At 55.5% G+C, this 27,166-nt stretch overlaps 11 protein-coding genes across 11 annotated transcripts; 7 read left to right on the top strand and 4 right to left on the bottom strand.

Moving 5' to 3' along the window:
- Positions 1-537: 537 nt before the first annotated feature.
- Positions 538-4,804, bottom strand: BGZ61DRAFT_525489 (uncharacterized protein; the record flags this gene model as incomplete). The annotated part of the gene is made up of 3 exons (XM_046252772.1): positions 538-4,131; positions 4,205-4,362; positions 4,438-4,804. 3 exons carry the CDS (start codon positions 4,802-4,804, stop codon positions 538-540), a joined length of 4,119 nt encoding a protein of 1,372 aa, XP_046112131.1.
- A 1,172-nt stretch (positions 4,805-5,976) lies between these two features.
- Positions 5,977-7,150, bottom strand: BGZ61DRAFT_13756 (uncharacterized protein). The gene is made up of 2 exons (XM_046237248.1): positions 6,822-7,150; positions 5,977-6,757 (listed from the first exon to the last, which is right to left on the bottom strand). Exons 1-2 carry the CDS (start codon positions 6,987-6,989, stop codon positions 6,338-6,340), a joined length of 588 nt encoding a protein of 195 aa, XP_046112130.1. The 5' UTR covers positions 6,990-7,150; the 3' UTR covers positions 5,977-6,337.
- Positions 7,151-9,114: 1,964 nt separating this feature from the next.
- On the top strand, positions 9,115-10,914 carry BGZ61DRAFT_438127 (phosphatase 2C-like domain-containing protein). The gene is made up of 3 exons (XM_046244208.1): positions 9,115-9,731; positions 9,787-10,469; positions 10,522-10,914. Exons 1-3 carry the CDS (start codon positions 9,310-9,312, stop codon positions 10,575-10,577), a joined length of 1,161 nt encoding a protein of 386 aa, XP_046112129.1. The 5' UTR covers positions 9,115-9,309; the 3' UTR covers positions 10,578-10,914.
- A 2-nt stretch (positions 10,915-10,916) lies between these two features.
- BGZ61DRAFT_582518 (Fcf1-domain-containing protein) lies at positions 10,917-12,149 on the top strand. Its single transcript, XM_046256288.1, has 3 exons — positions 10,917-11,092; positions 11,144-11,233; positions 11,286-12,149. The coding sequence occupies exons 1-3, from the start codon at positions 11,005-11,007 to the stop codon at positions 12,002-12,004; spliced, it is 897 nt and encodes a 298-aa protein (XP_046112128.1). The 5' UTR covers positions 10,917-11,004; the 3' UTR covers positions 12,005-12,149.
- A 1,016-nt stretch (positions 12,150-13,165) lies between these two features.
- BGZ61DRAFT_470796 (uncharacterized protein) lies at positions 13,166-16,683 on the top strand (the record flags this gene model as incomplete). Its single annotated transcript, XM_046248129.1, has 2 exons — positions 13,166-15,286; positions 15,346-16,683. 2 exons carry the CDS (start codon positions 13,166-13,168, stop codon positions 16,681-16,683), a joined length of 3,459 nt encoding a protein of 1,152 aa, XP_046112127.1.
- A 1,236-nt stretch (positions 16,684-17,919) lies between these two features.
- BGZ61DRAFT_438123 (uncharacterized protein) lies at positions 17,920-18,914 on the top strand. Its single transcript, XM_046244207.1, has one exon. The coding sequence runs from the start codon at positions 17,956-17,958 to the stop codon at positions 18,835-18,837; it is 882 nt and encodes a 293-aa protein (XP_046112126.1). The 5' UTR covers positions 17,920-17,955; the 3' UTR covers positions 18,838-18,914.
- A 794-nt stretch (positions 18,915-19,708) lies between these two features.
- On the top strand, positions 19,709-20,303 carry BGZ61DRAFT_470794 (uncharacterized protein; the record flags this gene model as incomplete). The annotated part of the gene is made up of 2 exons (XM_046248128.1): positions 19,709-19,764; positions 19,841-20,303. 2 exons carry the CDS (start codon positions 19,709-19,711, stop codon positions 20,301-20,303), a joined length of 519 nt encoding a protein of 172 aa, XP_046112125.1.
- Positions 20,304-20,534: 231 nt separating this feature from the next.
- BGZ61DRAFT_470793 (uncharacterized protein) lies at positions 20,535-21,808 on the top strand (the record flags this gene model as incomplete). The annotated part of the gene is made up of 2 exons (XM_046248127.1): positions 20,535-20,919; positions 20,979-21,808. The coding sequence occupies 2 exons, from the start codon at positions 20,535-20,537 to the stop codon at positions 21,806-21,808; spliced, it is 1,215 nt and encodes a 404-aa protein (XP_046112124.1).
- Positions 21,809-22,133: 325 nt separating this feature from the next.
- Positions 22,134-23,757, bottom strand: BGZ61DRAFT_438121 (uncharacterized protein). The gene is made up of 4 exons (XM_046244206.1): positions 23,346-23,757; positions 23,215-23,260; positions 22,829-23,112; positions 22,134-22,710 (listed from the first exon to the last, which is right to left on the bottom strand). Exons 1-4 carry the CDS (start codon positions 23,440-23,442, stop codon positions 22,556-22,558), a joined length of 582 nt encoding a protein of 193 aa, XP_046112123.1. The 5' UTR covers positions 23,443-23,757; the 3' UTR covers positions 22,134-22,555.
- Positions 23,758-24,098: 341 nt separating this feature from the next.
- Positions 24,099-25,118, top strand: BGZ61DRAFT_488730 (Pyruvate/Phosphoenolpyruvate kinase-like domain-containing protein; the record flags this gene model as incomplete). Its single annotated transcript, XM_046250139.1, has 2 exons — positions 24,099-24,144; positions 24,199-25,118. 2 exons carry the CDS (start codon positions 24,099-24,101, stop codon positions 25,116-25,118), a joined length of 966 nt encoding a protein of 321 aa, XP_046112122.1.
- A 72-nt stretch (positions 25,119-25,190) lies between these two features.
- Positions 25,191-27,018, bottom strand: BGZ61DRAFT_582513 (uncharacterized protein; the record flags this gene model as incomplete). The annotated part of the gene is made up of 3 exons (XM_046256287.1): positions 26,853-27,018; positions 26,734-26,797; positions 25,191-26,686 (listed from the first exon to the last, which is right to left on the bottom strand). Exons 1-3 carry the CDS (start codon positions 26,964-26,966, stop codon positions 25,191-25,193), a joined length of 1,674 nt encoding a protein of 557 aa, XP_046112121.1. The 5' UTR covers positions 26,967-27,018.
- Between the last annotated feature and the right edge of the window lie 148 nt (positions 27,019-27,166).

The raw sequence follows: 27,166 nt of genomic DNA, 5'->3' as shown, positions 1-27,166 counted from the left end.
TTCAGTGGAGATCAGAAACACGATCCGACCATGACCGTTTCGCGTCCCGTGCCGACGGCAGTTGAATACTACACTCATGTACATCTATATTGAGATTGATAAGTGAAACTCAACGGTGAGTGGATACTGTCTCTATCCCGGTTCTATTATTCCGTATTGCGGGTGACATTTGGCAATGGAAAATAAACCTTCTCTTATCGGTATCAAAGAAACGTCCCCTCTGACGTCACAACAGTGAATTGGGTAGCATGGTAAAGTAATCAAAATAAATATTCAAGAATGGTCTCTATAGTTTTCTTTCCGGTTATGCGTCCACAGGCTGAACCCTTCATATGCCTGATTGAATATGCAAAGAATGCTCCCGGCCCTCGTCAATGATTGCTTCCCGCATCCTCCCAAACGCCGGTGCTGTATGTGTATGCATCCAATGCTTACTCCAATCATGCTTGCATCGTCCGTCCTAGATACCTCAACATGCTGCAATCTCTCAAATCTCTCAAAAAAAAATATCATCCACTCATCGTCTCTCCATATTGCTTAAAACGCCTGTCCTTGATGCTTAGGGTGAATGTTTCGCTGCCCCGGTTGTGGCTGCCCGTACTGGCCTTGTGGAGGTGGCGCGAATCGAGGATCCACCATCTGAGGAGGTGATTGAAGAGGACGAGAGAAACTCTGTCCGTAGGCCGCTTGCTGAGGCGCTCCGTATGGTGATCCTCCAGGGCTATATGGCCCTGGGCCTCCTCCCCTGCCCATGGGGCTATACCCAGGCTGTGGCGGTGACATGCTGCGCTCGGCCATCATTTGTTGCTGCTGATAAGCTTGTTGCTGAGCCATCTGCTGCTGTTGTTGAGCCATTTGCTGTTGGGCCATCTGCTGTTGTGCCATCCTTTGTTGCTGGGCCAATTGTTGCTGTTGCTGTGCCATTTGCTGCTGAGCCACTTGGTGTTGATACGCGATGGCCTGCTGTTGCTGCTGCTGCTGTTGCTGCCGCTGATTGATCGCCTGCCCGACCTGCGTGCTGACCCCCTGCTTCATCTGCTGCTTTTCCATCTCTCGAGCCTCGATGGCACCCACGAGGCCGGGTCCTTGGGCGAGCTGCCTCTGGTTCCCGGCCATGTTGATCAGAGGGGTTCCTGTCATCCTGGACATCTGCTCCTGTTCCCGAGCATTCAAGCTTGAGGAGTGTTCACCCGAGCTTGAGTAGTTGAGAGCTGCGTTGGCTCCTCGGGATCCTGGCCTTGAAAGCAAATCCGCCGAGCTGCTCCGTGAATGTCGCTGCGTGATATCATGGGAATTTCTTCGGTTCATATTGGTTGGGGTTCCCGATCGCATGCTCCCGAGAGTGTTGCTCGAGGAACTCCGAGCATGAGCCGCCTTCTGCTGCACATATTCTTCAGCGCTCAGGCCGCGAGAACCAGAGCCGGGGCTCGTGGTACCAGGAGCCCAAGCCATTGTTCGTTTTTCCTCAGACTCCGTTCGTTCATGGGAGTTTTGCCCCATGGACTTGTGTGGTGGCGGCGTGGGACCCATGCCAGGCTGCAGGGCATTCGGAATCTTGCTGCGAGCCAGCTGCTGCTGCTGAGTGGCGCTATAGTTGACGGTTGGCCCAAAGTTGATTTCAGGGATATCATAGCTGTGGTTAGGTGGAATATCGGGGTCTTCCTCGCCTCCCGTTGTCCTGAGAACACCAGCTCGGGGTCGCTCAACAGACTGATTTGTCTCACTGGATTTGTGTGTGCTTGCGTAATCGATGCTTCTGTTCGAAGAGGTGTCATCGTAATGGCTGCTCTGGCCGCTGATCCCGCTCCCCTGACGCTGAGGTGGAGGTGGCGGTCTATCAGAGTTGGGAGTGCCTTGACGCACAGGAAGACGTCCCTGATCGTAGGCGTAGTGGTCAATGATCTCATTGGTTGTGATCGTGCTGCTGCCGGAAAGACTGTCGAAGTTTGGCGCTCTTTCGGGAATTGGCTTCCTATGCGCCCCCGGCTGACCGGGAGGGCCGGGTGGACCCGGGGGCCCGCGTGGGCCAGGCCGGAAGTTATTACCGTACGGAGGTGCTCCGTGAGGAGGAGGGCCATGGCCAGGAGGAGGACGAGGATCAGAGGGCCTCCGGTCTGGCATAGGGCCATGGTTAGGCGGGCCGTAACCAGGAGGAGCACGGGGATCGGAAGGTCTCCTATTGTTTCCAGGCATTGGACCGTGGGGAGGTGGCCCATGCCCAGGTGGGGGACGGGGATCAGACGGTCTCCGGCCATCCGGCATCGGGCCGCCAGGTCCTTGATCCGGCCGGTAGTTTGGGTTTTGCGGGTGTGGGGACCGAGGGGGGGCCATATAGCCAGGGGGCATGGGTGACCTTGGGCCATCAGATGTGGAAGGTCGAGAGTTGGGGCCATGTGTGTAGGGACTGGGAGGGCCGTAGGGAGACTGGGCCAGGGGAGATTTGGACCGTTGCTTTGAGAGGTTAAGAGGTGCAGGATGGCCAGTCGACGCAGGATTCTGGCCAGGTGGGCTTAGAGCTTCGCGCGAGCCGTTCTCGTTAGCAGATATCCCTAGTTGGTTGTTGGCGTTTGCAAGTACCGATGGTCCTAATCTCGCATCGTCCCCCTCTCTCCCAGCTGGAGAGTTCGAATGATTCGGTCCGGTTAGGCCTCCGGCATTGGCCAGTTGAGCCAGAGTAGAGCTCGAGAGTCGGCTATTGGCCTGACGGAGCTCCGGAGAATGGTAAACATTGCTAACAGGCCGCGCTTGGGGAGCATGGTTGAAAGCCGGTGGCCGAGAAACAGGCTCTGGGGTCTGCATCTGTCGCATTCCATCCAGTTCACTCACCCCAAGGCCACCACGATCGTCATCAAAATTGGGACCGTCATAAGGAGCCGCCTTTTCCTGGCCGTAGCCCCCGACAGGAGTCTGGTTCCTCTGAGGAGAACCGTTGTAAGGGCTGTAGTCGTTGCGATACGGTGGAGCCACACCGTGGTTGGGGTCCGAGGCGTTCCGAGTACGATTCTCGGGCCCCCCCGCCACAGCAGCCAATGCTCTATCAGGCTGAGAGTCCGGGGGGGCCGAGTCCGTCCGGGGTGGTCCGGTCAGGGAATGGGATCGCGAAGACCTGACGGAGCCCTTGTCATCGGAGAAGCCCACCTTCGGCGGCTTGCCAGCACCTCCAGAGCCTCCGCCAAAGCTCAACCTCACACTCTTTCGGCTGTTGCTTCGAGATCGTGTGGAGGGCGCATCTTCAATTACGTTCATTCTTGTCCCGGTGGTCTCTTTGAGCTTCTTTCTCCAGTCCTTCTCGTTCCACCCAGCACTTCCATCCTCAAGAATGAGGTTGGAAACGTCCAAATTCTCCAGGTAGCCGTAACGCTTGTGCTTGGGCATGGCGAACATGAGAGATCGGGTGTCTAGAACACTGGCAACAAGTCTTCCAGGGCGGCCATACAAGCCAAATGTGTCCCAGGTGGGGAAGAGGAATCGCAGCAGCATCTCAAAGCCAGTAACTGCGGGGTGGGTTTCGGGCATGATGAAGACGAAACCCTCGGTGGACGAAGGTGGTTCGGTGTGGATCGAGACGTTACCCTCAATCTTGAGCAGCGTAGAGGCGTCAATTAATGACTTGGCCTGGGGATAGATGGCGTAGGCGGAATAAGCATCGGTGATGGAGGCAATGGGCATAGCCTTCTTCTGCTTCTTGCCATCCTTTTTCGTGTCGTAAAACTTGATGTCGCCCTTCAACACGGGGACGGGGGATCGGTCGTAGGGAGATCGCTTCTTCATCTCCTTCTGGAGCCTGGCATATTCTTTCTCGTCGGGCGGTGAGATGACGCACCAACACCGCCTCCAGGGAACACCAGCACCGAAACGGACCCGAACCCATTCCTCGGTCTTGAAGCGCGATCGCTCCATAACGATGTTGATATTGTTAAGAGACTTGCCCTTGCCAGCAATGAGGGCGCCAGTATAAGCCTCCTGCAGCGTCGAGTGCTCGAACATGGCAAGTCTGATACCGGCGGTCCATTGGAGAAGGGAGTGTCGGGAATTGAAATGGAGCAGGTATCGATTCCTTCCGGCGGTCGAGATGCTAAGGATGTTTTGCAATGGCTGCTCGTCAGTGGAGCGGGTAGGAAGCGACTCAATCTATCAAAGTATTAGTCGCGGTGTCGTTTAGGGTGCTACCATGCATGAAGTGCCACGTGTGGGGTCAATTTACCATCTTGATGGAGGCATCGGTCAAGTTGATGAACTTGGGAAGGACTTCGCCGTCCTCGCCGGCCGCATCGAGTTCGGCAGCGTCCCATAGTGACAGGACGGTACCAACGAGCTGGGCGAAGCATTCGGTCCAGGTTCTGTCGGGGTTCGGTTTACCCTCTGGAGTTCAGGTCAGAAGCTATCGCAAGGGACCCGAGCGCTAAGGCACAGGCGGGGAAGCTGGCTGGAACATACGAGTGTTTTGGTCGTCGAGCTTCAAGAAATAGCCTTCTTGGTACAGCTTGTTGGAATGGCTGTTCAGGAAGGTGAAGATGGGCTGGAGCTCCGGGATAGTATCTTCGGTGACGTCCATGAGGGGCGGGTTATGGGCCAGGACCATAGACAGGGGGCGTGAGCTGCTGCGCTTGCGAGGTGGGCTATTCACTGGTGAGCCGTTTACCGGACTGCCATAGTCTGGAGGCGTAATAGCTCGGGAAAGATCGATGTTGTGGTCGGGGAATGGTTCGGCAAAGGAGTTCGTCTTGCGGTGGCCCAAGGGGGAGTCGTTTGGGGGTGAGGAGGAGTGTGGCGGCGTCTTTGTGCCAGCAGAAAACTGGGACATGAAAGAGAGGACTATTCGGGCGGACGAGTTAGCATTGGCAGGGCCGGATGAGGTGAGATATTATGGACTCCGGGCCCGAGGCGGGTTAGGGGGAGAGTATTGGGCAATGGCTTGGCCGTTGGTAGGGACCCAGTAGCCAGTGGGTGCTGCGGACGCCCAGCGGTCTCCCAGTGGCCCCCCCGTAGCTCCCCGTAGCCCCAGTGGCGGGCACATCGCCTCGCTGGGCCGGGGTCTGGGTGCTGGGCAGTGGGCAATGCGTGCTGGGCACTGCGCCCTGGGGCCTGGGCGTGCAGTGGGCGTGCAGCGGGCATCTGCTGACATTACACCGTAAAGCGAGAGCGAAAACAAAAAAAAAAAAATTGAGGACACAGGGTCCGCAACTGGAATGATGCACGCACCTCGATTTCGACCCATGTTGGCCACGACCGGATATGCCGGGGCAATTTGGTGAGACAGGCGAAGGGTACTTGACTCTCGTCGTTGCGCGGCGATCTGAAGGGATTAGTAGAACGTGCGGCAGAGGGATGCCGAAGGACCCAGAAGCAAGAGCCAGGTGAAGGGTTCGGGGGCCCAGAGAAAGGGAAGAGGAAGGGCGTCAGCCACCACGATGTCGTGGGTGTGTCGTAGCCTTTTGTCGTGGATGTTTCGTCACAACCTTCCTTTGTTTCTATTCTTTTTCCTTGGAGACCAACAAGGGCGACAAGGGCGGCAAGATAATCCCGACAAGGGCAGGCGGGTGGTCGAGCAGCGCCGAGGCGGCGGGTCAACTGGTGGTTCTTGTATTCGTATGCGCGACTCTAGACTCCCTTAGGTCTGAACACCGTTCCCAATCCATCCACAGATTCCAAAGGTGGTGAAGCGGCAACGGATACGACGGACGGCTGGCATGTCAAGCCCAGCAGGGCCAAGCAAGAACCAAGGGACCCGAGTGCAGTAGGTCGCAAGACGATACCCCTGGGCGGCGGTGGACGCAGGCAACGCGGCCTTGGCCTCTTCTTGGAACGGTTAATATACTGGATGCGATGCCGGCTCGGGCTCCGTGGATCGTCCGTCGGTGTGGGTGTGGATTGGCGCTTGGGGGTGTGGCACCGTATATGGCGCCGGGCGGGTATGGTGACAGTGTCAGCCAGCGATGTCGTGCGTAGTCGCGGGAGGCTGGCAGGCCCAAACGGGCGTTAGAGCAGGTTTCTGATAAGCTGTCGCCCAGGTTCCCGGCAGGGTTGTGATCCGGCGGCGGCGGGGGGACAAGACAGACAACGCGCGGAGGAAGCAGATCCGACGATGTGGAATCTCTCGAGGCCGGCGTCGTGGTGGCCTTTCTGATTTTTGCGTCTTTTGCTTGGGGCCGCACGTGGGCTCTATTAATCGATCGCTTCTCGGTCGTCGTCGGTCGGGCTGCGTGTGAAAGTGAATGACGACGATAGTCGGCGCCGGTCCAAATTGTCGTTCACGCCGGTCCAGAATATCGCCTACGTCACCGACAGGCGACCACGGGGCTGGGCAGGAAGTCTAAGTGACCGAGACAAACTCCCTTCAAGGTTTATTCAAAGAGAAAATTAAAGCAAAAGAGTTCTGAGAGCAAAAGACCAAGCAAAGGCCAAGCAAACAGAAAATGCAGGCCGGAAAGGGAAAGCGGAGGGGGAGGGGGAGCGATTTCTCAAGATCGGGACACGACGGGGAGGCAAGCTTTCTAAATACTCTACGGATTAGACACCGACCACGAGTTCCGGTACGGAGTACACCCTCTCGTATTCTTGTCCATGGCTTTTTTTTTGGTCTGGCGTCTGCCGCGGTGTGGTGAGTGTGAGGTGAGATGCAAGCAAGGCAAGTTTCCGGCACTCCAGTCCAGTCCGTCCAGTCCGGCCGCTCCAGTCCAAGTCCACCATCCATGTCCATGTGGTCCATGATTCCAGGCGAGAGCGAAATCGAGACATGCGTGCGACTTGCGCGAATCTGTGTGGTAGGTGTCAGTAACTAGTTTCATCATTCGTCGCTTCGGCCTTCAAAAAACTCCGACCTCCCTGGATCTAGGTTCCCTCCTTGCCTCCCTACCAAGGACCTTACGCAAGTCCTGACTCGGGATCCAAGGATGGGGAGGACATGATGGAAGTCGCCGGCTGGCTGCAGTTGCATGCTCGCTCGTTGCCATATCCACTATTCTCCGCGAATTCCACCATGTAGTCATGTACGTGCGATGGTCTGGCAACAGAGGCCGGAATCCGCTGGCATGGTGGAGGCGGCATCCATGTTTGCCGCCTGTATTCGTCACGATTAACGCCGAGTTCCAGTCTTTCGCATCCGCTCTGCCGCCGGTCGTTGCCAACCAACCTGCGTGGTCTTGGTAATTGCTGAGCAGATTCGTGTCCTGTTTCGTGCCGTTGTCGCCCAGCCAGCTTCACTGGCTCTGAACCTATTGTTTGAAACAACTCTCAGCCAGGGTGTAAGCCGGCTCGTATCGCCCTTCAGAGCGTCTGCCAAGCCCACCCCCGGCCCCATCACTCCCTCTCCATGATGCCGCTCCACTGCGTGCAGCGAGTCACCGTCACTAGGATTCCATTTCAGCCTGACCAGGGACGCTCGATGCCGTCCGAGCGGTCCGGGCCAGCAAGCCTTGGGTCCTTAGGTGCTTGGGCGGGACGGTCTGAACGCAGCAAACACCACCCCCCGTCTCAAGTCAATCAAAGTGAAGGATCCAGGGGTCCCGACAAAACCTGGAGAAAAGCCGTCATTGTGCTTCTGATTCCAGAAGCGTGGTGGCAGTGCTGGCGGCCGCAAGTCGGAACCGGGGACGGAAGGGGGCACTAGGATTTGGCGTCAGTCTTGGCTTTTACACCTCGTTTCCGCGTACGAGGTGGTACACAACCTAATTACCTTATTCGCAGATGCGCTGCGTACATCCGGCTGCTTCGTACTTGACACGCCAGAATGAGATTAATCCGCAGCGTACTACGCAGTACCCGGCACGATCGGCTCCCACCCAGCCTTGCCCAGGCCCTGCCGAGCGCCAACCATCCCTCTGCCAGTTTATACGACGAAGATCACACCCGGGCGCCTGTCTAATCTGAGCTTGGCGGTTGTCGACATCCTTAAGCTTGCGCGTTCGAGCATCCAGATGGGGTTGGCGATGGGGTTGGCGATGGGGCGTCGGCCAAAGTCCCATCCACGGCACGATAACGATTGGCCCATCTGCGGTCCACCAACCTTGGCTTGGGCAGCTCACAACTCGCCCACTGGATCCGTCTAGACCGCAGAGGCGCTTCCCAGGATGACGGCTACACGAAAGGTCGGTATCATCGGATCACCCGGCGCTACTGCACCATCCACGAGCCCGAGCATTTCAACATGTCACCCAAACAGGAAATAGGACTTTGCCGAAGCAAGCACACAAACCATCCCAACCCCCTTTACGTCATCCACCGTCCTCAACGCCATGAACGCGGTCATGCACAGCTGAAGCGCTTGGAGATTAGCATCATTCCTACGGTGCAGAAATAGAGTTGGTTCGGACTGAGGTTGTCTCAACACTCAACCACGTCATCTTGAATCCCCCCGAATGGCTGTCATTGGCGCCAAGAGGCCAAGAGGGAATGAGTTGGTGGTTTTCTTCTCTTCTTTTTTTAGGCGGTGACGATCCCCCTGCGCATGTTTGATCTGCGATCTGCCTGCTTCAAACAAGACTGGCCATCCATCAACACTATCCTCAGCCTCAGGTTTATGTTTCATGATTCATGACGTGGAGTGGCCTTGGCGAGCATAATGGCACCACGTGTCGCTTTGACTGACCAGGTCATGCGTTCCTTCCAGCTATTGCTGATATTGCTTTACCGTCGTTTTACGCATTACTGCAATATCACTTTCTTTATGCAGTCTGCCTTATGAGGCCTGCCAACACGTCGTTACACAGACCGCAAACTCGTTACTGACATCATGTTCCCCGGACTGCGTTTCTCACAACCGCCTTTTTGTCTTGGACGCTGTTTTCTCTCATGAGGCTAAAAGTGATGGCAGCTCCAGACCATCCAAGGGGACAGCCATGTGCTACTATGATTGGGCATCTTGTGCCCCTCTCCATGTTGAGCGTCGCAAAGACTCAACGATAATGTATTCGCACATCCTGACTCAACCACCGACATCAGCGAGTGCAGTATCGGCCATTTTCCGAGGGTACGGTGTAGGTGCTTTTTTTTCTCAACGCAAGTCATGTCAGCTTGCGCAGGTTGCTGCCGAAGAAAGGGGTTGTCTCTGTACGACTGGGTACCTGAGTCAAAGCCAGCCAGCCGCTTGTACTATGTCTGCCGCCTTGGTGTGTGTCTGTGTGCGATAACGGCTTATCACGTGTCTGGCTTTTGTGATCCCCAACGCATCTCCCCTTCGCCACGGGCGCTCCCTCATGTATCTTCGGTCTCTATTTGGTCTCTTTGGTCATCTCCTTGAGAGCAAAGACGTGAACCCACCACAGGTTGCGGCCAGCAACTTCGCGGACAGCTCCAGTGTTCATAGCTGGAATGCGCAGTCCATCGTCCTCACTCCTGGCGTCCATCCCGACATCTTTCCTACGACCGCTCCCTGTCCACCGCCTGGCATGGCAGCCCTGCCGTGAGAGGAGGTTTGCTTCGGCTTCTTCACCATCCTCGCCCCCGAATGCCTCTTCGATCCCCGTACTGCCGTTCCGATTTGAAACTGGAATTGCTCTGTTCGCAAAGCGTCCTCCGCGCCCATTTCCCCCACCCTTCCTATCCCCACCGTCTGCGTCCTTCTCAGATCCTCTAAGCACCCATCACCGAAGTCGCGATCGTCGTGCCTTCGTCAACGGCCAACTTATCAGGGGCCAGACGAACGGCGACGATGCTGTTTACGCGAGCGATTATTTCATATGCGCAAACGACGGTGTGGGAGCGTGGGCTACGCGCCCTCGGGGCCATGCTGGGTACCCGGCCGGAACTTGTCCGAAGTTATTCACAGTCTTGCTAACCCCGGCACAGCCTCTGGTCACGATTAGTTCTGCATTTCTGGTCGACTGCCATTGAGGAGGAAGTGGCCCGATACCTTTCTGCCGAGCACCCGTGCGAGCCCGACCCTATTGCCAGTCTACAAACTGCCTTTGAACTGACCCTCAAGGCGACTGAAGCGCATGACTGTCTGGGTACCACGACGACTTGCGGGGCACAATTACACTTCAAGATCAACCCAGACGATGAGTCACGACAAAATCCATCGCCTCTACTTTATGTAACCAATCTAGGCGATTGCAAAATCTTGGTTCTTAGGCCCAAGAACAAGGAGGTGATATACCGTACGGTGGAACAATGGCACTGGTTCGATTGCCCTCGCCAGCTGGGAACAAACAGCCCTGACACCCCCAACGACAACGGGGTTCTGGACACGGTGGATCTAGAAGTGGGCGATATCGTGCTCGCAATGAGTGATGGAGTTTCAGATAACCTCTGGGAACACGAGATCGTGACTTCTGTACTCACGAGCGTCAAAGAATGGGAGTCAGGCCAGGATGCAGGAGCGGTCGAAGATCGCACTGGCGGTCGAAATGGAGGCATGGACGCAGCCGCACGAGACCTGGTTGCCGCGGCGAAAAAGATTGCCCAAGACCCATTCGCAGAGAGCCCATTTATGGAGCATGCGATTGAGGAGGGGCTCGCCAGTGAGGGTGGTAAGTACGCCAAATCTCGGATGACGTGAAGAGAGTATTCAACCTTTAGCAGGAAAACTTGACGACATAAGCGTTGTCGCCGCGCTCTGTGTGAGAAACGAAGGATGAGGTTGGCTCACTGCGCCGACCGGATTTGGAAGGTCCCTCGACTTAGACGTGAGGAATGGCATTCCATGAGTAGGTGGTGAGGCTTCGACTGTGATGAGGAATGATCATGACACAAAACCGAGGCCGAATCTGACTGGCTTAAGCGATATCCCATATTTAAGGGCTAATTCCGACATGTCGGACATATTTTTGTAAAGAGTGACATGAAGATATCATGACATATGCATCATAGGTAGTAATGACGATGGAGAGCCATGGGGAGGTGGGGCACGACGAGTGGGCTGGGCTTTATCGCACGTGCCAACAGTCCAGATAAGAAATTTATTTTACGACGCCAACGTTTTGCGTCTCGATCTTGACGACGCATGACTTCTTTGTCGCAATACCCGCTCCCAGCCCGTGAATTGCGCAAGCGCCCGACTTCAATATGAGAGGAAAGAGATCGAAGCAGTACCGAAAGCTCATGGAGCAGTTCTCCATGACCTTTGGGTTCCGTGAGCCATACCAGGTTCTTGGTAGGTCGCCCGGTTTGCGCCTTCAACGGCACCAGAGTTAACTCTTCTCAGTGGATGCGGAGATGGTGAGGGATTCATGCCGATTCAAGATGGACCTGGCCCCTGCTTTGCAAAGGACAGTCCATGGACAAGTCAAGCCCAGTATGCACACATTTGCTTCGTCCCTACTCAAATCGTTTGCTGACCAGACCAGTGATTACCCAATGCGAGATCCGAAAACTCTACGCCCAAAACAAGGAGTCTGGTGTAGGCGAGGCCATCGATCTGGCCAAGACACTAGAGCGACGACGCTGCGGCCATCATCCCGACCAGTATCCCGAGCCGCTGAGCACAGAAGAGTGCATGAAGTCAGTCGTCGACCCGAAGGGCACGAACCAAAACAAGCATCGTTACGTTGTCGCCAGTCAAAGCCAAGAAGTCCGAAGAATGCTACGAGGAATCAAGGGCGTTCCCTTGATCTACATCAAAAGAAGTGTCATGATTTTGGAACCAATGGCGGATGAGAGTGTGCAGGTTCGGGCACGAGAGGAGAGGGGCAAGTTCCGAGCTGAGCTTAGAGGTTCTCTGGGCAAGAGAAAGCGAGACGAGGACGACGAGGATGATGAGAAGGATGGCGATGAGAAGCCTAAAGGTGGCGCCGACACCAAAGCATCACAGGGAGATGACAAGAAGAAAAAGAAGAAGGGATATGGGCGAAAGGAACCAAACCCTCTCTCCGTCCAGAAGACAAAGAAGCAGGAACAACAAAAGCGAGAGCGGCTTCGAAAGCCAGCGGAGTCGGAGAAGAAGGAGTCTGAACAAGAAGGACCGGCTAAGCGCAAGAGACGGCGAAAGGCCAAGACTGATAGTGCGGCAACTGGGGAGAGCCAAGAGAGCACAGCTCCGGTTGAGGCCGCGAGTGGAGATAGTTGAGCCGCAGGGTTCTGGACAACAGAGTGAGGGAGAGATTGTTGGTAGCATGGCGCATTGAGGAAAATGATCGTTGATCGCGTTGTAATGTACGGATAACGTGCTCGCGCACCGATACCCCCGAGAATAGAAACAATGGTTTGGAAGCAACATGTTATGTTCCTGGTGAAATGCTAAGCTTAGGAGGCTTCGGCTGATACGCCATGGAGCCCCTCCATGGCGTATCAGCTTGTGTTCGTCTATTAAGCATATACCAAGTGCTCCATACAGCAACACAACGACATAGCGACAGAGTAATTACTCGGCAAAAAAGGGCAATTGGGGCATAGAGCACCCTTGGCCACTTGGCGTAGCTATCTAATGGCAGGTGTGTGAGGGCGAGATTACATTTGTTGATCGAGGGTGCGGCGATGGCACGGGGCCATTACACTAGACCCGGCCGAATCTGGCGGGCGGCGCCTTGACCATATGAGGTCGCTGGACCGCTGAACCGCTGGCGGCCTCGTGGAAAATGGTCATTACAACCCCACCTGGACCTGGCGCTCGCCCCCTGTAACAAGCCCACTAATTAACGTGAAGGCCACCTACCGCCGCCGCTCGACCCGTGGGTGATGCCACTGGAAGCCCCCTGGAAGCCACTGAAGGTTCGGGTGCCCACTGCGTACGTATTGTACCCATATGCCGCCAACCGTCGGCGAGAACAGCCACAGTCATGGCCCCACCCCACCTCTAATGTCAAGTCATCTTGTTGGAATCCCGCCTCAATTACTACGTACCACGGCGTATTCCAGGAGACTTCATCGACACGAGGAACCATAAGCTTTTCTCTTCCACGACCCAACCAGCCCCTAACCTCGGGCCTCCTCAACAGCCGGTTAGTGATTCTTACACCCAGCTTCATCTCGCCTTTGCCATTATACGCCTGCTAATAATCCTCGAGGCTCACTTCGCATCTCAGGGGCCAGGGTCCATCCACATCACACCTGCAGGGCCATCCGTGACAGGCCCCCGGCCCATCTCGACTTTCTCAACACCACGTCCCGCCCGCCCCCTGACCTACGTCGTTGAGAGTCGGGCGTCGCGGAAAGCCGCCAACCTTACGAATACCCGATACCAGTAGTGACTCCAGCCCGGGGAAGAGCACACACTGCGAGAAGACCCATCATGGCTACACAACCCGCCGCCGTCGACGACTTTGGCCTGCCCATCAGGCGGTTTCCCACCCCCGAGATCGATGCACCTGCCGACCAAGATACCCAAGAGAAGATCGACTCCAAAGTAGAACCAAACCCCGCCAGTGGCAAGGAGCCGGAACCCACTGGCGAGAAGCCGCCTGTTGCCGCGGATTCTCAGGCCACGAAACGGGACGACGATGACGAGGCGTTCGAGGATGCCCACTCCGAGCCGCAATCGACGCCCCGTTCTCCTTCCCCGTCAAAGCAATCCGTTACACAAGAGCCGGCCAAACCGGAAGCCGTCAAGTCGGAAGACACCATACCGGAAGACACCAAAGTAAAAGATGTCAAGCCGGAAGACACCAAGCCAGCGGCCACCACGCCTGAGGTGAAGCCCGAGCCGTCCAAGCACGAGACCACCGACCCCGGCTCCCCGGTAGCGACGGAACCTTCAAAGCTACCACTCGATACGCCCTCGCCAAAACAGAAGACCGATTCCGAAGCTCCCGTCGAGATTGAACAGCCTGTGCAGTCCAGTGAGCCGAAATCAACCTCGGACACGCGGGCCAATGCCTCACATAAGCGTGATATCAGCGATGTGGTTGTCGACTCTCGAGCAGGCGTTTCCGAGTACTCTCACCAACGGTTTTCAATCCAAGAACCCAAGCAGGAGGAGAAGAAAGAGGATGATTGGCAGGAGATGCCTGCATACGCCAGATATGATATGTACGACGATGACGACCGGCTGGTTGCCAAAGAGTTCAACGCCGACGAAGAGGAAACGTACGGGTACGCCGGCCTGGGCGGAGCGGGCAAGGGCTATACCCGTGTGCTTCTAGATGATGATGCCGAATCCGCAACAAGCATGGACGAAAATACAAATTATCTATTCAAGCAGACTAATGGAACAAGTGCGGTCGAGGATGACGAAGGGAGAGACGCCGTATCCCAGATGCAGGCCACCAAGGATCTTCTCACGGAAGGTCAGAGAATCGCCTACGTCGGCGTCGTACGCTTAGAAATTGCAAACATGGTTAATGATGAGGAAAAGTTGGAAAAGACGAGGAGTACCAAGAAGGCCACCGGCATAGCTGCCGAGGCCATGAAGATGTGGGGACAGAAGATGATGATCCGGTTGTACACTCACATGGACATCAGCGCGGCCGAGCAGATCATGATCGAGCAACTCGCCGAACACGGCGTCATTCCTGCGGATCTCACGCCCGCTCTGACCATGAACTCACGGGTCCACAACCCCATGGCCGAAGACAAGTCATCCAACCGATCATCCATGTCAAGCCCCGGACTACAAAGCCCAAGGGGGGAGCAGGCTGCCCAACCACCGCCACCGTACGAGGCTCCTGATGGAGAGGAATTACCCGATGTCAAGACTCCTTCCCAGCTGCCCACAACAGAGAAAATTGATATTGACCTGAGATGGACAATTCTCTGCGATCTCTTCCTTGTCTTGATTGCGGATTCCATCTATGACTCGCGGTCCCGGGTTCTCCTTGAACGAGCGGGCAAGAGCCTCGATATCTCCTGGATCGATATTTGCCGCTTCGAGAAGAAGGTTACGGACGCACTAGAGATGCAGCAAGCTGCTGAAAAGGAGAACTGGAACGAGGACGAACACATGGAAATCCGAAGAAAGGAGGCACTGAAAAGACGATATGTCATGATGGGTCTGGCCACGGTGGGTGGTGGTCTTGTCATTGGACTCTCCGCTGGTCTCCTCGCCCCAGTCATTGGTGCTGGCTTGGCCACTGGATTGACGGCAATTGGCGTAACCGGCACCAGCAGTTTCTTGGGCGGAGTTGGTGGTGCCGCCATCATCACGTCAGGCGCTGCGGCGTCTGGAAGTATCATCGGAGGCAAGGCGGCCGACCGACGAACGGGCGCGGTCAAGACATTTGAGTACCGACCGCTCCACAACAACAAGCGTGTCAACTTGATTGTCACCATTTCCGGATGGTTGACGGGCAATGTGGATGACGTCCGCTTGCCGTTCAGTACAGTAGACCCGATCATGGGAGACATATACTCAGTGCTATGGGAGCCAGAGATGCTGCGAAGCATCGGTGACACTATGAATATCTTGGCCACCGAGGTAAGCGTGCCCGCATAGCGTCTCTCGTACATGTCAATCATGATACTAATTCATTTCAGGCTCTCACTCAAGGTCTTCAACAAGTCCTGGCTTCTACAATTCTGGCTGGTCTCATGTCAGCCCTTCAGCTGCCAATAATCCTGACTAAACTCTCCTACCTCATCGACAACCCGTGGGCTGTCTCCCTCGACCGAGCCTGGGCGGCAGGCAAGATTCTGGCCGACTCGTTGATTGAGCGGAACCTAGGCACCAGGCCGATTACATTGGTCGGCTACTCTATCGGGGCGAGAGTCATCTTCTCTTGCCTCTTGGAGCTGTGCAAGAAGAGCGCCTTTGGAATTGTCCAGAACGTCTACATGTTTGGATCCCCAATTGTGGTGAAGAAGGACGAGTATCTCAAGGCCAGAACGGTGGTATCCGGCCGCTTTTTGAATGCCTACAACCGCAATGACTGGATTCTTGGATATCTTTTCCGGTTGACCAATGGAGGTATCCGCCGAATCGCGGGATTAGCCGCGGCGGAGGGTTGTCCATTTGTTGAGAATATGGATGTGACAGACATGGTGGTGGGCCACATGGACTACCGAACTCAAATGCCATCTCTGCTTATGAAGTGCGGATGGTCTGTGGACAGCGAGGAATTTGCTGAGATTGAGGACCCAGACCCGGACAACCATGGCGAGCGACAGCGTGAACTCATCAACGAGATTGAGGAGGCACGCAAGCAACTCGAAAAGGAGGGTAACGCCGCTACTAAGGGTAGCCGGTTTAGCATATTTGGTCGCCGAAAGAAGTTGGAGAAACAAGACTGGGAGATCTACGAAGACACGCTGGGCAAGGGCGGTAAGACCGACGGCAAGGCGGATGGCAAGGCCGGCGAGAATGAGAAGGTCGAGAGCAGCAACCACGGCGTACTCTTCGACGTCGATGCGATTCGGGCGGAGATTTCCAAGGATAACAGATACGACGAAGACCCAGCGGAGTTGCAAGTAAAGGAAATCAAGTCAACTCTACCACCGATGAAGCTGGATTTATCGCCATCGCCATCGCCATCCGCATTTGCTTCTCGGAGCGGGGAAAATTTGGCGGCGCGAGAGTCATACGAAACGAGGATCTCGCGCGAGCCATCGCCGAGTTACACTGGGCACCGGGCGCCTGTATACCCTGAGGAGCGGTACGAGGATGATATCCAGATGACGTTTGACACGTCATTTGATGACTCGCCACGACGACCCGCAGTGCCTCCGAAGGATACGAATGAACTGGTACCGCCGCCGAGTCGACCCGAATTCAAGCCATCGCAGACGATGCCCGCCATGACTCTACACGATCCGTGGGGCGATCCCGACGACGCCGAGTTTGGTAAAGAGAAGGAGATCTCGATGACATTTGCATGAAACAGCCTCCAGGGGAGGGGAATCAATGTTATCTGGGGTATCAAGCTACAGGCAGGAAATGAGGAAATCAGACAACCGCTCGGACGCTGGTGGGCATCGTTGGCATTCGCTGGCGTTTTTGATTGATGAGTTAAACGATGCTTGATTAACTTTTTTGTTGCGAGGAGACCAGGGGACCAGGTGTGATTTTGGATCTTGTTCGCTGCAACGAGAAGCTTTGGGGCCCAGGCACATAAGGGACAGACAAGCGGATGAGAGAAGAGGAAGATGGGGGAGGGAGAGGATGCTGCCACAAAGCACAAATAATGCGCACGGCACCGCAGAGCACGAGTCCATGCACGGTTCTATAGTATGCGTACAGCAGGGTTACCAAAGATAGAACTATTTTAATCTCCAACAAACAACTGCAAATGCCTCTTGGCTCGATTAAGGTCCCACACCTGCAGGTTGTTGGATGGGACAGCCCAGGAATCGGGAGGATGTAGCACAGTGTATGGTGATGTATATCGCCTAGCACACGGCACATGGCACATTTAACCACTGACGAGAGAGCCGAAACTCGCCTCCGGGTTGGGTAATTGACCGACCGCAACGTCGTATCACTCGAAGAAGGGGGAGACCGAGACAAGAAAGAGGCTGTTTAGTGAGAGTGGCGAGGTGAATTGTAGGGTAGGACAAGATGCAAAAGCAAAAGGGGGCGGTCGCAGCCGTGGGGCGACGGAGGATGACACAGTCGGGTTCTCTGATTCGAGGGATTATGCTTACGGAGGAGATGGCGGGGGAGAAGATGAACGGATGGAAGAAAAACACGAAACGAAGATCAGACGGAAGCGGCTCTGCTGGAGGTGATGGGTTTGATGGGATACCGATGCGGGGTGTATGGATGGATGGATGGATGGATGGATAATTATGCGTAGATGGGCGATTCGCCGGCCTTAAACGGTAACCTGAGCGGATAGAAACCAACAGCACTGAAACGACGACCCTTGAACCTGGAACATGCAAGCTGCGCAAGCTTATCAAGTTGCAGCGCGTACAGCAAGTACTTACACTGCTCGAGAGGAAAAGCCGGATTGATCGACGTCGGCGATTGACTGGGGCAGGCTTTTAGACCGCGAAGGGAAGGCCGCGAAGGGAAGGAGGGGGACTAGAGCATAAGTAAGATGTAAGAGCGAGCCCTGCTACCGCTTACTCTGGAGGTTATTCTCCGCAAATACGGGGTTTCAATCGATGGTCGGGTGTTGTGGTATGTACCTACTTGGGTATGGATGAATGGGTGGGTGGATGGGTGGATGGGAGGAATGTTGGAGGCTCTGGGCACCCCGCCACCACCAACTGTCACTATCACTGTCACTGCCACTGCCACGGTCACTCCATCATCAACACCAACTCCATCACCAATACCAACACCAACCCTCAACAACACCCACCTCGAACCTGCACGTCGTCAACCACAATCGGCCCCTCATAGGCCGGCCCGTAACAGGCCAGACCTCGATACCTAGAACAACCATCACCGCCGCCGCCACAGCCCACCGCCCACCGCCCTTCCAGACGATCCTCCATCCAGGCGCTGCTTTTGGGGGCCAATCCCATGGCATCCATGTGAGCAGGGCGGCTTTCGACTATTGTAAGCCCACCCCCGCCAAGCCTCAAACCTCCAAGCCTCCGTGCTTCTCATCCCCCTCCCCCCCGGTCTTCCGGTCTTTGGCCTGGGGGGGGACGGAGGCTGGCCTGTTAAAGCCCGAGGGCGTTTGCAAAGCCTCCGCCATGGAAAGCAAGACCAGCACGAGAGGAATGTATTTTCTTATTCCCTCCTTTGTCGGTACCCCATCCTGTCTTCAGCAAATATACATAAAACCAACTACTCCGTCTCAACGGGTCGGACAGAGCGACAAGGGTCCGGCGCCAAGGCGAAACCACGAGAAGAAAAAAACGTGCAGGGGACGGATGGACAGCCGAACGACGGATCGGCCAGTTGAAACGAGACGTTGGTACGTAAGTATGCTCCGACTTGCGTACCTCGTACCTGGATTGTCATGTCTGTCTGGCGTAGCAGCCGGGCGCTCACTCGGCTTGCCTATGGGAAATCCATTCATAGTAACACACACGGCGGACCACGGTGCAAGGCCGCACTGTACAGCAAGCCCATGATTCCCGGCTGCGCGAGTTGAGTTGTCAGCCGCAGTGGATGCCCGCCTTCTGCGCGGAGTCTTATAGGGCATAGGGCCGTAGGGCAGGAAATTAAACTGGAGCCCCGGCGCAGCACCGCCCCCCTTCTAAGTTGTCCAACGGTACCTACATGGATCTTGATTGACGACGATGTCGCGGCCGTTGTTGGGCCGCCCCGACCGGCTGGCCGCGAACAGAGCGACCGGGGGCTGTGTGTGTATGTGAGGTGATGGTTTGGTTTGGGAATTGATTGACCCGACGAGCCAGGCCGAGCATCAGTTGGCTGGACCAAACCTGCGGGCGAAGTGAAGTGAAGCAATTCCATCCATCAGCAGACAAACTGTACTATACTACGTAAGCCCAAGTACCGGCGGACCCTCCAGCCCATGCCCCCTTGCCAAGTTGCGCGCTGGCTGCGTTGCGGCGCCGCCCCGGGCTTGCCCCAGCCCCATCGGCTCTCTGAAAGCCCATCAGCTCTCTCCCTTCTGCGCCGCCTATTGGCTGGTCTGGCTGGTTTGGCTGCCGGGGCAGACTGTGCTCCTACGGACCGCTGCTCGCACTCCCCATGTTCCGTTGGGCTGACGGCTCGCCGCCTGCGTCCTCGCTCCATCACGCTATATGACCACCCCCTGCCGCCGGTCCCCACGCCCTCCATCGTCGGTTGGCTCTATTTCAGCCTGGCTGACGACGGTCGGGGCTGACCTTGCGCGCTCCCTGGACGCTTCGCGGGACTCCGTCTTACATGCAGTGCAGGGCTGGAACAATGGAACACAGGCCACGGCGTCCAGCACAGTGTCCTTGGCGGGTGATGCGGGCGATGTGTGCGCTGCGCTGATTACGCCCTGTAAGCCCGATGGAGGCGTACAGTGCGGGTTGGGTCATGTTTGACAACCAAGCCACCGGTTGTCTGTCTGTCTGCCTCTTGTCTATGTCTCTCTCTCTCTTCTGTGTCTCTGATGCCAATACTTACTACACATACTGACAGGCTCAGCTCGCCCAAGTACATCCACCGCTCTACGTACTCCGTACCTACCTACTCCATACCTCCTAACCCGAGTTGCCCTCCCTCTCCCCAGCCCGGCCTGCTAGTTCCAAGTCCAGCCCCAGCCCGTCCAAGCCCATCCATCCAGCCCATCATCAATCCGACCAGACACGACCAGGCAGACCAGGCTCGGCACCAGGCTAGCGCTCTGATAGTTCCCGCAGCACAAGGTCACCCAGTCTCTCACGCTCGCCCGCAGTGGTCTGCCCGGCTCTGCCCACACTCATTCGCACTGGGTCCCTTCCTTCCTTCCTTTCAGTTGCCGGCGCTTTGTTTCCTGGCCTCCCCCCCGTCAGCCTGTACTCCTTCTCTCACCACCACCCTCACTCCGTCCTCCGTCAAACATCCACCGGTGAACAGACAGACCACCGCTCTGGTCTTCGCCTGCTGGCAATCGCCTGTATGATATCGTGACGCCGGTGCCGACGACATCGACGACATCCATCAGGAACCACCCCCATCAACTCACGATTCGATCGATCCCTTCTGCGAACCTCGACAACTAGATGTGCCGTTAGAGTGGAAACCAAAAATATCTCGACACCAACAACCCATCATCCATCGACCTCGACTTGCCCTGGGGTTTTCTTAATACACCACTACGATTAATTGGTCATTGACTCGATTGGCAGCCAGTATGCAAGGCACGGGCCTGGACAAGATGAACGACGGTGGGAGCGACCTCTCGAACCTAAACGAGGGCAGCACCACCACCGCCAGTGCCAACGTACCCAACGAATCCAGCAAAAACGGCGATAGTGGTGCTGGGAGTAGTGGAGGAGCTGACACAGGTTCCGGGACCTCTGACTCTGATCCCCAGTACGTTGTCTTTACTGGCGCGTCAAACGCCATGGTCTTTCTTACAGACCAAGAACGACCCGAAATCTTGTACACTGTCAAAGAAAACACCTCGCTCAACTACCTAATTTGGGAAGCTTGGGATGGCAACAAATACGCACCCATCAGCAATGCCACTTTCGTCTCGGAGAATTCTGTGAAAATTGATGGACCCTTTGCCGATGGTAAGTGTGGCAATACTTCCTATCTCCTGGTTCCTGTTGACAGTTTATTCCCACTTTAGTTGCTCGCAACGGCGCAACGCTCAATTTCACCTCGTTCCATTCGACGCGCGCCAGCTTTACCAATAACGCTATGCGTCTCATCATGAATTTCGATGTCGATGCCGAAAACCTCACCGGAAATTCATCGTCTGAGTTCTTCGCCGTCGTGGATACCTCGGCTGCTAAAGCTGAGGCTTCGGCAGTCGTCAGCTCTGCAAATGCTGAGTCGCCCACGGCTGAGGTTGTCAGCAGTGCTACGGCCACAGCAACTGACGCTTCAAATAACACCGGTGGCAACACGGGCAGCACCGACACAGAATCCACCACGTCTGCCTCGACCACCAACAACAGCAAACCCTCCAAGGGCGGCGGTGGTGGTCTCGCTACAGGTGCTATTGCTGGAATTGCCGTGGGTGCTATCATTGGTGCTATCATCATTGGCGCCATGATTTGGTTCTTCCTCCGCAAACGCCGCCAGAACAAGAAGCTCGCAGGCGGCTACACTGCTACCGACTCAGGCAACGCTTATATAGTGGACAAGGAGACACATGGCCGCACCACCGACTCACCCAACTCACCCTACTCTGATGAGAATGGCACCCACAACATTCCTATTGAGAGCACGGCTAGAGACGAACCAGCCATCGCTCCGGTGGAGCGTGGCCTCCCTCGGACGTCTACCGGGGGCTCCCAGGGCGGACGCAGCGCTAGCGGTGCCCAGACACCACAGGGCGTGTCAACCAATGTGGCCCATCTTGTGGAGGACGGTATGACGGCCGACGAGATCCGCAGACTGGAGGAGGAGGAGCGGCAGCTAGACGATGAAATCGAACGTGCGGCGAGACGGTAGTTTCGCCTCCTGCAATGGAAAGATCAGTCATTGCCATGCCGGCCAAGACGGTGGATGCTATGTTTTTGCGAGTCATGGGGCTTGGAGTTTTTGGACCAGTTTTTTGTTGCCTTGCGTTTGGTTGTCGCTTTCAGAACTGGCTGTTCTATTATTACCCTTCGTTCGTTCATCTTACTTAACGTTAACATACCCGATGCCTGTCTGGTTGGGGTACTTCTGAATGGCGGGGAGGTTGATAGTTGGTTTGGAGAAATACCATGGTTGCGATATGAGATGATGAAGAGAGAGAGACAGAGAGCGGAGGGAGAGAGAGTAAAAAAAGACCATTTAGTATTCTTCGTCGAGTGTACATGATTTGTTTCGCCTTGCCCTTGTAGGTGTGCGTACATGACAAAATGAAGATGCCTCAGCTCAATTGCGCAAGTAAGGGGTAATACCAGAGATTCAGGCTAATGATATTTGATATTGCGACGGAAGACAGAACGATAAAAACCAGACCCTCGACCCATCTGCGACTCCTTGTAAAAACCGTGAATACAGGATGTTAAAAATAATGATAATACAACGGGTGCTTAACCGCAAGCCTCGCCCCTTGAGAGACTTGTCCAACCCGGGTACCTGGAGATGATAATAAAAAGAAGAGCCTCATTCTACACAGCCGAAGCTCCAGCAGAGAGCGCTTGGCGACATTTCCCGTATCGTGACATGCCCCCTGTCTTTTTCCGCTGCCAGTTCGTCGCAGCCACTTTAACTGCGCGTGAACCAGCGACCGACCATGTTGCTGGCGATGCTGGTGGCAATGTTGCCGCCAAAGGCGCTGCCGGCCATGTTGGATGCCTGGCTGAACTTGTCGCATCGGGAGAAGGCCAGGGTGTTCATAATGGTCAGCACGAGGGCGATGACTGGTGAGGGGCTTTGTTAGCTTGGCGTGTACATAAAAAATAACGGATTTCTCGGAACACGGCGAGAGCTGTCGTTTGACGAAGCGAGGAAAGGAAGAGAGAGAGAGGGTTGACGTACTGACGAGGGGAAGCCAGAGGAACTGCAGCTGGACCAGGGCCAGGATAAACATCAGCACCCACAACATGGGCTGGATGTACAGGGCGAGCCAGAAGAAGCGGCTGTCGGTGGGTGTGATGTCCTTGGAGCCCGGCTCGCTGCTCTCAAACACCCACTGCGAGTCGCCCGTCTGGGGGTCGACTTCGTTCCACCAGCGCAGGCCCACGAGGCGGCGGCCGGCGATGTTCTTGAGGTAGTAGAAGTCGCTGGCGAGGAGGAGGATGGTGATGATGAAGATCATGATCCTGGAAGGGGCAACGTGTTAGCGGAGGGATCGCATCTTGTGCTCGTGTCGTGTCGTGTCGTCGAGGAGGATAAGGAGGAGGAGGAGGAGGAGGGAGACGCACATGCTGCTTGTCAGCCAAAGACCGAGGAAGTAGACGAGGACGCTTGCTACAGGCGCGCGCAACAGATCAGCAATTGCTCCCACGGCCGCCGGCACCGGGAGGAGAGGAAACCCCGGGGCCAAGGCACTCACATATCCGGAAGCCCAGGAAGGTCAGCAGCGTGATGGGATGCGCGCTGAGGCGCCAGCTCAAGGAGCCCTGCGCGGGAGCGGGAGCGGGAGCGTCCATGGCGAAGGGGGGGCCGACGAAGAGCTATCTGGGAGCGGACGAGGGTCGAGGGAGGACGCGGCGTTCGCGGGTGAATGCGCGCGGGGGGCGGTCGAGGAGCGAGCGGGAGGCGGGCGTTTGCTGGTGGTGATGATGGGCGAAAGAAGGCGGGTGGTTTTGTCGTGGAGAGACGTCGTCAAGTCGTTCGGGTCGTCGATTGAACACCTGGAATCTTTCCAACGGAGCGGCTTAGCTGGAGCTAGGGGGTCGGGCAGGGCACCGTAAGCTCCCTCTGCAACCTCTGAAACTACAGGGGCAAACTGGGCGGTGTAGCTTGGCAGAACCCGCTGCTGGCATGTCGAGCCAGTGCACTGCCGGGGGAAGCTGTAGGCGGGCGTCATATTAACGGACGAGTCTCGGCTTATAAGTCGTGAGAGTCGGCATAATACTCAACGACGCCTCTTCCTCGGCATCTTGGCCAGGTACATGTCGTCTCCATTCTCCCATATTCTCTCTGCGGGGCTTGTTCTCAATTCTCATTTAAACGTGCGCACATGAACAAGATATATATATCCACTGCTTTATCGTCTCGATCTGTTATACTTGAGTGAGGTCGACATAACTCTGTGAACTAGAGAGTGAAAGCCGGTGACGACATCACCAACAACACCATCACCATGGCGGCGAGATCACCATCCATCATTCGTCGCTCCCTCCTCTACGGTAAAAATCACTCTCTCCACCAATTCAACGCCGTCAGCTAATCATTCAACTCAGTCCCGGGCTCCTCCCAGAAGATGCTCACAAAGTCTCTGGGCCTCCACTCCGACAACGTCACCTACGATCTGGAAGACTCCGTCACGCCGGGCCTCAAGCCTCAAGCCCGCGACAACCTGCGCGCCCACATCTCCAGTCTCCAGACCCGCCCGACCTCAATCGCAGAGCTCGCCGTCCGAATCAACGCCGTATCCACGCCGTACGCCCTCGCCGACCTCTCCGTCCTAGCCCCGCTACCCCACGTTGACGCTGTCGTCGTCCCAAAGGTCAACTCAGCGGCCGACCTCACCTTCGTCACCGACGTCCTGCGGCATGTCGCCCCTGACCGCCATGCCACGGATGATGCTCCCAACCCCATCAAGATCATCGCTCTCATCGAGTCGGCTCGCGCTGTCATGGATCTGCCTGCTATTTGCAAGGCGTCGCCCTACCTAAGCGGCTTCATCTTCGCAGCTGAGGACTTCGCTCTTGATCTGTCTTTGACGCGCACTCCCTCTTTGACCGAGTTCCTCTACGCTAGGTCAGCTATTGTTACTGCCGCTCGTGCCGCCGAGTTACCCAGCGCCATCGACCTGGTTTGTACCTCGTACCGAGGAGACGAGGGTATCAGGACGCTCGAGGAAGAATGCGCCGGCGGCAAGGCTCTGGGCTTCAATGGAAAGCAGTGTATACACCCGAGCCAGGTCGAAGCTGTTCAGCGCATGTTTGCTCCTGACCAAAAAGAGGTTGAGTGGGCCGTGAGAGTCTCCATCGCTGACGAAAAGGCCGACGTCTTAGGACGGGGGGCCTGGACACTAGATGGTAAGATGATTGATGCTCCTGTTGTCGGTAAAGCCAACGCCGTCATCGCAAAAGCCGAACAATGTGGATTTGATGTACAGAGCTTGCGAGCGAAATGGCAGGACCAGGAGCCCGAATAAATATCAGTGCTAGCATAGCCACTCTCTATGTATACCCGTCTGTCGGCCTGACAGCAATTTATTCATAACATGCTATATGAAATAGTTTGGTTGCCAGAAAAAACCTGTTTCAATATCTTCGTTGCCGACCCGGGCATCATGTTGATGATCATAGCGGGTAACACCTTGCTCGCCTTCGTCATCAATCGTCTCTTGCAAGTATCGTTCATCGTCCCACTTCAGCAACGACTCAGCCTCGATTCGCTCAATGAACTCTTTCATACTCTCATTAGTACTGTTCTGTGCTGGCGACTGCAGTGACCTTCCAAGTAAAAACTCCCCTTGGCCAGCTTGTTTGAGATTTTCCCCTCGCAAAGTTTGAAGAGAAGAGAAATTGGGGTATCCCAAAGGTGCGGAGTGAACCTTTGATCGAAGTCTTGACGGCGGCTCCCGACTTGATGAGCCATCACTAGTGGCAAACCTGAATGATGCGAGAGGCTCATGAATGTGCTGCCTGTCGCGAGGCACAGCTGTGCCATACAGCGCCGGTTGATTCCATGGTTGGCCTTGCAAAAAACTCGAGTTTAGATTCTCCGCGATCCTCTCATCATTCACAGCAGTGCGAGCAAATGTATTTCCTCCTTTTGCCGTCTCAGAAGTTACCCTTGGTTCTGGGTTGGCCCAGGGTTGAGACTCAGCCATATTGAAGCCGACTGGATGTGTGTGCTCTGGAAGCACGTTCCGAGCCTCCCTGGCCTCAATGGGCTCCCCGTGACAAGGAGAGCGTATTCTTTCGAGACCAACTCTCAAGTGGATATTTCCCGACTTGTCAAGGTGACCTGCAACTGCATCTTCTCCGATTTCCTTGGTGTCATGTTGATTGATGCCTTGAGATGGAAGCCCTGGGAGATGTCCCCTCGACGACTGCGACCATGGGGACACCATGACGCCCTTGTCTTCGTATGTGATCGCACGGGGAATGGGGGTTTCGTTCCCAAAATCCACCCTCGAGTCTTTGGCACCTTGTGCATCTTGAGCTATTTGATTGCCTGGTCGGACCTTCAATTTATCGAGCTGAATCTCTGTACCATCGTAGACCCCTGTCTCGATCAGGGCCCGTGTTATGTGTTCTGGTGCTTGGGACATGGAAGTGGATCGTGGAACAATTCTTGCAAACGAATGACCTTGCTGCGAATCGAGTAGATCCTTGCTAGGGACATAACAAGTTGTCGCTTTCCCGCTGTCGATCCTGCTTTTCAAGGTGTTGCTATCCTTGTGCACTGGTTGTTCAATTTGAGGTCCTTGTTGTGCCTCTCCATGATCGGTCACAAGAAATCCCTCTTGTTGCTGGCAGACTACATCCCTCAGAGGAATATTGGAGCTTGAGGATGCGTTGATCTTGGGTGAGGGTTGAGTGGTTAAACGAAATTCCTCATAATCGTTTCTCAGACTAACATGGCCGTCTTGATCAAGGGTAGTGATAGTGCTGTCATAAAGTCGTTCATTGAAATCCAAACTTCCGTCTTTGCGGAGCGTTGAACCTTCTCGCGGATCTAGGAATCCCATGGTATTGAAAGCCAGATCACTCACTGTTTGTGTCAGGGTGTGGAAACTCAAGGGGTGATGCTGCACGCACATTTGTTTGGCTGGGTGGAACTTCTGCCATTCAAGAACAAACCTGCTGTCAAGTTCGTTTTCATCTGAAATATGGTTAGCATTTTTTGCTGGAACGACCCTAACGGACCATATACTCACTATTAATCTTTTGTCAGCGATGGCCCCAGACGTGAAGTTATCTAGAACATCTCGACTGGACCGAAGTTGATGTCTAGATGTACGTGTTTGCCGCTTCTTCCCCTTTGCCTCCATATTGTCTTGGGCCCTTTCCTTTCTCACTTCGTACCGACTAGAACGAGTTTTTCGCCTGGGCCGCCTTTCAAACACCGATTCATCTGAGAGGGAACGTTGAGAATCCTGTGATGGTGATCGGCGCCTCCTCGCTTTATTTTCTTCGTGGTACGTAGGTTTGGAAACGTGGTTGGATCGTGTGTCAGAACTGGCGCCAGTTC

This window comes from Ilyonectria robusta (assembly GCF_021365365.1).
Source record: "Ilyonectria robusta strain PMI_751 chromosome Unknown BGZ61scaffold_1, whole genome shotgun sequence".
Taxonomy (NCBI): domain Eukaryota; kingdom Fungi; phylum Ascomycota; class Sordariomycetes; order Hypocreales; family Nectriaceae; genus Ilyonectria; species Ilyonectria robusta.
Note: the sequence above shows the minus strand (reverse complement) of the source record. Positions and strands in the feature narration are given on the sequence as shown.

Excerpts from the sequence above, each read along its gene's own strand:
- BGZ61DRAFT_13756 (XM_046237248.1), bottom strand. The coding sequence starts at position 6,989 with ATGACTACATGGTGGAATTCGCGGAGAATAGTGGATATGGCAACGAGC. Across the intron at positions 6,758-6,821 it reads GGGAACCTAGATCCAGGGAG|ATTCGCGCAAGTCGCACGCA; the intron begins GTCGGAGTTTTT and ends CCTACCACACAG.
- BGZ61DRAFT_438127 (XM_046244208.1), top strand. The coding sequence starts at position 9,310 with ATGCGCAGTCCATCGTCCTCACTCCTGGCGTCCATCCCGACATCTTTC. Across the intron at positions 9,732-9,786 it reads CGCCCTCGGGGCCATGCTGG|CCTCTGGTCACGATTAGTTC; the intron begins GTACCCGGCCGG and ends ACCCCGGCACAG. Across the intron at positions 10,470-10,521 it reads GGGGCTCGCCAGTGAGGGTG|GAAAACTTGACGACATAAGC; the intron begins GTAAGTACGCCA and ends AACCTTTAGCAG.
- BGZ61DRAFT_582518 (XM_046256288.1), top strand. The coding sequence starts at position 11,005 with ATGAGAGGAAAGAGATCGAAGCAGTACCGAAAGCTCATGGAGCAGTTC. Across the intron at positions 11,093-11,143 it reads TGAGCCATACCAGGTTCTTG|TGGATGCGGAGATGGTGAGG; the intron begins GTAGGTCGCCCG and ends AACTCTTCTCAG. Across the intron at positions 11,234-11,285 it reads CCATGGACAAGTCAAGCCCA|TGATTACCCAATGCGAGATC; the intron begins GTATGCACACAT and ends TGACCAGACCAG.
- BGZ61DRAFT_438123 (XM_046244207.1), top strand. The coding sequence starts at position 17,956 with ATGGGTGGGTGGATGGGTGGATGGGAGGAATGTTGGAGGCTCTGGGCA.
- BGZ61DRAFT_438121 (XM_046244206.1), bottom strand. The coding sequence starts at position 23,442 with ATGGACGCTCCCGCTCCCGCTCCCGCGCAGGGCTCCTTGAGCTGGCGC. Across the intron at positions 23,261-23,345 it reads CTTCCTGGGCTTCCGGATAT|CAAGCGTCCTCGTCTACTTC; the intron begins GTGAGTGCCTTG and ends GCGCGCCTGTAG. Across the intron at positions 22,711-22,828 it reads CCTCTGGCTTCCCCTCGTCA|TCATCGCCCTCGTGCTGACC; the intron begins GTACGTCAACCC and ends GCCCCTCACCAG.